The following is an 8,182-nucleotide window of genomic DNA, read 5'->3' as shown; positions in this document are numbered from 1 at the left end:
ACAGGCTGGCTGCTGGAAATAGTGACTGCTATGCCCGAAGATGGCTCTCCCAGCCCAAAGACAATGACCCATCAGTGGATACTTACATCCAAAGCCTCCAAAGGTAGGTACAAGTTAGTCCAAAGTAGGCTAAAAAATCCCTACGGATTCAGGGTTTCTGCATGTCCTTTAAACAGGTTTGAATGTGTTTTACCAAAGGATGCATGATCAAAAAAGAAGAAAATACACAATATTTACACAGCACTAGCTGAAGATTGAATAAACTATAGCAGCTGCACTTTCAAAGCGCAGGTGTAGAGGATGCCTCTCACTCAGCCACATCAGGGAACGAGCACTGCACCCTTTTCTTTGGCAGCAGCTGGAGTAATGGACAACGCAGCTGAAAACAGCTCGTAAACCTGGGAATTGTCTTGGCTATGAAATCCACAGGTCTCCCTGGAGGCTGGAAGATGAACATGGCCATTAAGGTGCTCAGTGCCCTGAAGGTGATGCTGGAGGACCTGATGACGGGGCCACAGAGCTCGTGCCTTTCTGCCAGCCCCAGGACGCTGCCACAGCTGCAGAGACCATCCCTCTCTGCCCCAACACCTCCAAATCGCTTCCCAAATCCATCGGTCACGACACTGCTTATGCAAGATGGCTTGATGAAGATAGCTCCGTATTTTTCAGATGGAGAAATTGAGTAGAAATGAAGTGACTTATCTAAGGTCACAGACTGAGTTACTGGCAAAGACCAAGACAGGTCGAGGCATTGCCAGCTTCCCAACTTGCTCCTCAATCCCTTAAAAAAGCATTACCCTTCCCACCCTCTAAACTTGTTTATCCTTTCTCCTAGGTTAGCCAAGAAAAATAGTAAAGAAAGTCAACAAAATATCTTTTCACAGAGTAATGAATCCCTGTTCAACAGAAAGGAACATAATTCACTGCAGCACATTAATTATGCTGTAGGCCAGCATTCCCACAGCCGTTCCTATTGACCTCTTTGTACTGAAAAAAGACGTTTTATGTCATGTTTCCAGTTTCTGTCAGCATAAAAATTAATGTGCTCAGCAACGGCACCCTTAGATCCTTATTTTCTGACAGAGATCACCGAGGTTACTCTCTGTTCTTTCCAAAATAAAGCCACCTTTAAAGTTCAGAAAAGAGTTTAGGACTTCATGTTGAAGGCAGCATAAGCGCTGTGAGTTTTCAGTGGGTGGTGATGGCGAGATCAGGCCACCAGTGACAGAACTACTTCTGTAAGTCAGCTGGATAATGTACATTTTCCAGGCTTGCTGGGTGTAATTTAGGTGAGCGCAAGACTTATGGCTCTCGGCGGCCTCCTCATACCACCTTTTTTGTATATGCAGATCCCTCAAGGTGGAGTGGTTTGTCAGGGAATGACTAAATCATAAATAATGGGCTTTTTCCTGTAGCCAAGAAGCTGTTTTTCTTGCAGCCCATACTTCCAAAAAAAGGGGACGGAGGTCTGTGCAAGCAGGATGCCAGCTCTCCGTCCCTCCTGAACATACCCTGCTCAAAGGCAGTTGCCAAATCACTAAATGACTTGGTTATATACCTGCACAATAGAAGAAAAGAGGCTGATTTTCAAAGCTACGTGATAACTCCGTTGGCTTACACACAACCTTGTTTATCATAGCTTACCAAGGCAGAAGCGTATTTGGTTATGCAGAACCAAAGTTAACTACAATGGATGCCAAAGCCCAAGACAAAGATAAATCTGGACTTTTTTCGGGTTTTTTACTTCCCTGAAAAATAAGCTGGGTGGTGGTATGAGCTGTAAGGATCAGGCCAGAGCCACTCCAGGTGACTGCACTGCGACAAAACACCTCCGCCTCCCCGAATACGGATGCGCGCAGATGCAGAGTACGCACGTTATGCCTGCACAAGGGCATAATTAAATCCACGTTACTTTTTTCCCTGAAGTATTGTTGGGCCCTGCGCTCAGGAACTGCGTTTAGCAGGTCGGTACCTCTTGGCAGCACTTCGCACTTGCCCAGGAGTCACGGGCCAGGAGTCACTGCGAGACCTTCAGTTTTACGGGGTCAAGGGCATTAAAATGCCGCTTCTTGGGCAGAGCTGGAGAGTGTTTGAGTTGGGAAAACCGCATTGGCAGGACATCTGCCACGGCTGAAATCACAGCAGCCAAGAACGAGCCCGGGCGAATGCCCTGCTGCAGTGAAGCTCCTGCGTGCCACCGCGTCTGCTGGGCTGGGCTCCCTCCACCCGGACATTACGCGAGTCAGCGTGCATGAGAATAATAATTATCTAACATTTTCCTTATACATTTTTAAAGGTCTCTGGGTGTCACCTGACTAAGAGCTGCAAGAGCTAACCAACCTAGACACCAACAGTACCCCAAAGGAGCGTTAGGTGTTCCAGCAGCTTTAAAAAATACGATGCTTTAAACATTTTAGCATGGACAAACACAGCCAGGAGTGTGTTTGATCTCCTGGAACCAGCCAGAAATTAGCCCACGGCAGTCCAGAAACCCAGTATCACACCTACACGGCTCCGAGCTCGAGTCTCTTTTCTCCATGGGCATCATAGCGGCGATGGTGCCACCCCACCTTATTCCGGGTTCAACAGTGATCTCCCGGGTTATGACATTGAACAGGGAAATATTAGAAAGCATCCATATACTGATTTATTATTATCTTAGCTTTGACTTGAACACGCATTTGCATGGACACTTCAAACCGACGTTACAGCTTGTTACACTGCGTTTGGAGGAAACAGCCACAAGGTAAAATTCACACGTGTCGCTCACAGGACGACCTTTCCCACACACCACATGCACCTATTTTCAGACCAAAAGACTTTTCTTTTTTTTTTTTTTTTTTTTTAACAGGATATTAAAAAAAAATCATCGTTAATTACTGCGCCACAGCTGTAGCAGACGAGCAGAAACCGCGCTTGGCACATTTCATCAGATGTGTGTTGCCTACGTAAGTCAATTAATTGAGGCAAAGGGAGCCGCGCTGATACCCTGCCTTAGAGTGATTTCCCAGGACTCTTCTGGAAATGAGATGACACGTCTCAAGAGATTATTTCCTGCCGAAGTCATTTTAAATAACTATATTAAAAAGAAACTAGAAGTTACAAGTTGGGCCTGATTCTGTCTTTCGCCAGTGGCCCTTCGTACCTTTGGAAATCTGAAATTAGTACTTTAAATCTCCATTAGTATTGCCAGAGCGGTTGGCTTCGGGTAAATGTGATTTGGGACAGGAAAATATGCCTTGCCTTGCCGCTCCGGCAGAGGAGGGATGTCAGGAATAACACCGTCAGCCCTCCCGACAGACTGCGCGCACTCACCTATTCACAGCACAGGGCTAATTTTGTATTAATCAAGAGCAAGCTGATTAAATCCGCAGCTTTACAAAGAAGGGGGATTAACCAAATGAAAACATTCATTTCAACACAAAACTTTGTGATTCTGTAACTTTGGGAACAAAGCCCTTTCAGCAATCCCATCTGCTCCCACTTGGCTCGTGCTCTTTGAAATAAACATCTGTTTACATGATGAAGACACGGGTACGTTTGTCTCTGTTGGTTTTATCATAGAAAAGCATTAAAACGATTTTTAAGCGCAAAGTTAAACATAAGCGCAAAGTTAAACATCAGGTGCTAAAATCGGGACGGTGGTTTTGAACATTTGCTTATGACTTTGCTCTTCGAAAGGAAGTTTTTTTAATTCCTGACCCAACACCGTTGCGGAAGGACCTTTTATTGAAAGGCATCTCCAGGTAAGGCTTTAAAAAAGCCAGTTCTTCATTCCTGCCCACCTTGGCTAAGCAGTTATTCAGCAGGACGAGGCAGTAATCAGATTTTCCATACAGCTGGCAATTCAAATAAAAAGGCTTGCTGCTCTGAAGATAAAAAAAAAAAAATAAAAAAAAAAGAAAAAGAGAAAAAGAGAGAGACAAAAAAAGGTAAAATTATGGATTTGTGTATTTGCCAGGACTTGTTCAGTATAAAAAGCACACCAGAAACACAAAAACAATTTATGCTTAGAATGACAAGGATGAACTGCTATTTGCTAAGGATTCATCACTTTCAACATCAGATATTTTTTGTAGCTTTCTAGAAAACACAACTGGGGTAATTACTGGTATAAAATACTGATACCGTTACAATTCTGTTTAAGGTATGAAATGAATTGTTTTCCGTGATGTTGACCAGTGGTGACATGTAACACAGCTTCCCCAGAGTAGCATGCACGTTTACTGCTGGAAAAGGAGATTTTCTCAGCTAACTACGAAACAGCGTCTTGTCGTCACTGGTGTGAAGTCGTGTAGTTTAAATGACAGGCAAGAGAAAATGAAAATACCTGTAAAGCAGAAATGTGGGGGAGGAACCTTTCCAGTAGTTATGACTAGTTATGGTAGTAGTTAGGTCTACATTGAATGAGGACAAAATAGCACTGGGAATTTAAAAAAGTCTGGATTAAAATCCAGATAGGTTTATATACAAGTTCCTTTTACCTGCACTTTACAGTGCAGAGATGTAAACCACACAAAAAAGTTCTACGAATTTAAGTTGCATTTAAATTAACATTGAATTTAAAAGGGAACGTTTCCTGGCATGTCTCCAGCTGTTCCGTGCAGCGTTCATCCTATCATGGTTTACCAGCTTGCTGATTATCTATCTAAAAGAAATACTTCATCTAAAAGAAATACTCCAGCTAAAAGAAATACCAGCAATTCTAAAGCTCTCTGTACTGCATCCTTGCCTGGGACATGGGTGCACGCAGAGCCACGGGGTTAACATCTGCCTTCGCTGGAATTGATGGAAAAACTGCCATTAGCTTCAATGGGATTAGTTTTAAGTCAGTCTGCTATTACTTTTATTAATACTGTTTAATACTTCGCATTTTTTTCCTGTTCTGTGCCTATAAAAGGAAGATTAATGATCCTTTCTGCGAGCAAGAGCGTGCACCAAGCCTGAAGGGCCGGGCACGCAGCTCACCGGCCACACAGCGGCTTCTGCCGCCGGCTGGGATTTTTCCCCGGACTGAAGTTTCTCCCTTCCAAGAAGAAATGCTTTCTGCAAGAAACACCAGCACGGAGAAAGTCCCCTTTGGGTTTTTAGCTGCTGTTCTGCCAACCTATACAGGGACTCACACTACTGTATAAACGACTGCTATTTCGACATGCAGGATACTCATTTCTACGGAATAATTAAACTCATTTTACCCATTGTATCATTGCCATACAGAGAGCCATTAAGAAACGTGGCTCGGCAGATCGAGATGTGTCTAAACTACCCGTGATCCGAACTGAAAGATGATTCAGCACTTACAGAAGTAAAAGACAGAGGAGGCGGGCGATGGATAGATTGAGGCTAACGGGAACCTCACAGCAACAAAATAAACAGCTGCACGAGCGGCCACCGCTTCTGCTAGCGACAGATCCCCTTAACGAAATCCTAACGATGCAAAACGCGGCAGAGGAAACAGAGAAATCTGAACCATGGCCTCAAGAGCTGATTTTACAGCAATAAAGATGCGGGGCATCTATCGAAGACTTTGTCCACAGCAGGAAGATTGAACACCCTGAGCAATAAAATATCTCACTCCACCTCGGCAAACTCCGAAATGGCGCGTGCATAGTTTGACCAGCGATTTGTCATGGTAACCTGGCCGAGATCAGCACCTGGAAGGGCATTAGCATTATTTAAGTAACCTGGTCACTTTGGTTTTATAGGCTGTGCTACCTTCTTTCACAGTTCAGTCAAATTTGTATTCCTGATTCTATGCAAGAATTTTCCATAACTTTATATGAGAATTCCTCCTTTACCTACCCACTAACAGTGACATATAAACTGACTACTTTATAAACTACCTAGCAATAAGTGAAATTAATATGTATATCTTATTGTACCTGTTTGATACAGACACGGAATTTAGATGAAATGGAGAGACTGATGTTTTTCTCCCTTCCATACAGTATTTCAACTTCAGCAAAAGCTCCCCACACTCTACATTAAATATGCAATAGATTTCTCACATGATTATTTTAGAGGCTTGCATATTTTACTAGTAACAAAAGCAAAAAATTGAGCTATACTCCAGGAAAATGAGATAATAATACTTAACCAATAGGTTTAATGCAAGGAACTTCTTTCATTTTATAAAAAAAACAATGACAACGAAGAAACAAGCAACCAAAAAAAATTAATTTAAATAAAAAGGTTATTTAAAAGAAATGAAGCATCTGATCTTCAAGTAAGCGGGGAGCATGACTTACCATGGAAGGGACAACTGGGTAACCCGAGCACACAAATGTCATTGAGATCCAAAGAAAGAAAACAAAGTTTAACCTGCGTAGGCTTCAAAGAAAAACGGAGATCAGTTAAAATTTAAAACAAAATCAAGCATAACCACATGCAATACACAGAAACACACAAACAGCATATTTTCTCCGTACACAAAGCAATCTGCGGTGTCTTTACCTGATCATTTTTTGCTCAGGAGCGCATCTGTAAGTACACGCAGTTATACTACCAAATTCCTCACATATCCTTTCAGTTCTTTCTTAGATGACCATTTTATACCAGAGTTCAGGAGTGAAAATGTCACCAAAGCTGATTTTATTATGACTAATTGGTCCTTGTTTGGCCTTTTCTTCTTGTTAAATGGGAAAATGGCAAGAACACGCATTCAGCTGCCATTACGGAACCACCAATTGATTTCGTTTAAAGTGCGCCGTTAAAATGTCTCTCAAGTGGGTTTACTGTTAAGTCTGTATCATCATAGCAAATATGGTCAAAGGTCTAAAGATTTCAAAAATACATTTCAAGAATTCTTTAACACTTCCGATATACCGCATTAAGACTCTGTATAGCTGGCTACACGGGAAAAACAGTAAAAGTGCACTTTAAGTAGAAAGTTCCTCAAAGAATCTTATTATCCTCAGAGCAGCCACAATACATCGAAAAATACATAACAATACATATAGTTTTTTACTTTTTTTTCTCCTCTTTTTTTTTTTCCATGCTTAGTTTTTAATGCACCCAATTTTTAAGTGTTTTTCTTGGAACTTAAGCTCTTTGGACGCTAATTTCTTCTCTTGCATGCAAATATATCTTAGCCTATGTTAAGTTTATTCAATCAAATCTTCTTTAAGATTAATAAATTCTGTTAATCTCCATCAACCTAGCAAATGTTTAATGTCTAAGAGCATCATTTGTTACTGCAACAAATGTAATTGCGCTACATTTAATTGACTTGTGGTTTGTTTATACAGAGTACTGTAGAGTCCCACAAAGACTGTGAATGTCAGGCTGCACAGACAAGGGAATGCGGAAAAACATTAAATTGGATTTTTTTTCTTAGAATGAAAACGCTAAGGATCTTTTTTTGACAGTCACCCAGCGTTAGACGCGCACATCAGTGACTCAGCAGCCTCAAATGTTGCATTTCCTTCGGTGTTCACACTGAAAAATCAACGTACAGGGGCTCCAGAAGGGAACTCTGTGTGAGTCTTTGGGGAGACCTGAGCTGCTATAAATTACGGCAACTCTAACTGGAACATTCCGTCTCCTGGTGTAGATGCATTTAACTCCGGAAGGTAGAAAGCAGCAAGGCCTTCAGGTAAGGCCAGAAGAAATACAGTGGCACGTATGGCCTTTAACACTTTTTATAGAGAAATCCATAATTTGATCTCAGTTTGTGATTGAACATTTTTTCATCCTCACTGTACGTGCTGGTGCTGATCATGTCAGCGGTTGATACTTAAAAAGTACGTGTTTGTAGTTGCTGGTAGAGTACTTCAGGGTTCTCCAGGACCAACACGACCACAGAAATGTAAGATGAAATTAGCCTCATTTAAACACCGCAGTAAGCAATCCATTTATAAAAACCGTCAAGAGAACATTTGACTATTTGCATATTCAGTATGTGTCCTCCTATTCAGAGAGAAAATCCTTTCGTTTGAATTGAACATCCCGTTCCGACTCGTACAGGACCTCCAACTCCAACCGATAAGCGGATTAGCCCGTGTTTCTGCCGCAATGAAAAGCACGCTGGGTTGGATTCTGCTTGAGCATAGTTTAGCGTCAGCTTTCATTGTATCTGCATTTGGTTTAACTCCATTTTAATACAAAATTAACCTTCACACAACATTATTTGTGGAAGATGAGGGACAAGAAAAGCCTCATGATTAAAGTTCAGGATTTCCAG

General features: G+C 41.9%; 1 protein-coding gene across 1 annotated transcript; it reads right to left on the bottom strand.

Moving 5' to 3' along the window:
* Window positions 1-2,626: 2,626 nt before the first annotated feature.
* Window positions 2,627-6,324, bottom strand: NPS (neuropeptide S). The gene is made up of 2 exons (XM_074592177.1): window positions 6,249-6,324; window positions 2,627-3,869 (listed from the first exon to the last, which is right to left on the bottom strand). Exons 1-2 carry the CDS (start codon window positions 6,288-6,290, stop codon window positions 3,660-3,662), a joined length of 252 nt encoding a protein of 83 aa, XP_074448278.1. The 5' UTR covers window positions 6,291-6,324; the 3' UTR covers window positions 2,627-3,659.
* Between the last annotated feature and the right edge of the window lie 1,858 nt (window positions 6,325-8,182).

Source organism: Larus michahellis, chromosome 6, assembly GCF_964199755.1.
Source record: "Larus michahellis chromosome 6, bLarMic1.1, whole genome shotgun sequence".
NCBI classification, from domain to species: Eukaryota; Metazoa; Chordata; class Aves; order Charadriiformes; family Laridae; genus Larus; species Larus michahellis.
This window is presented reverse-complemented; position numbering and strand designations above follow the sequence as displayed.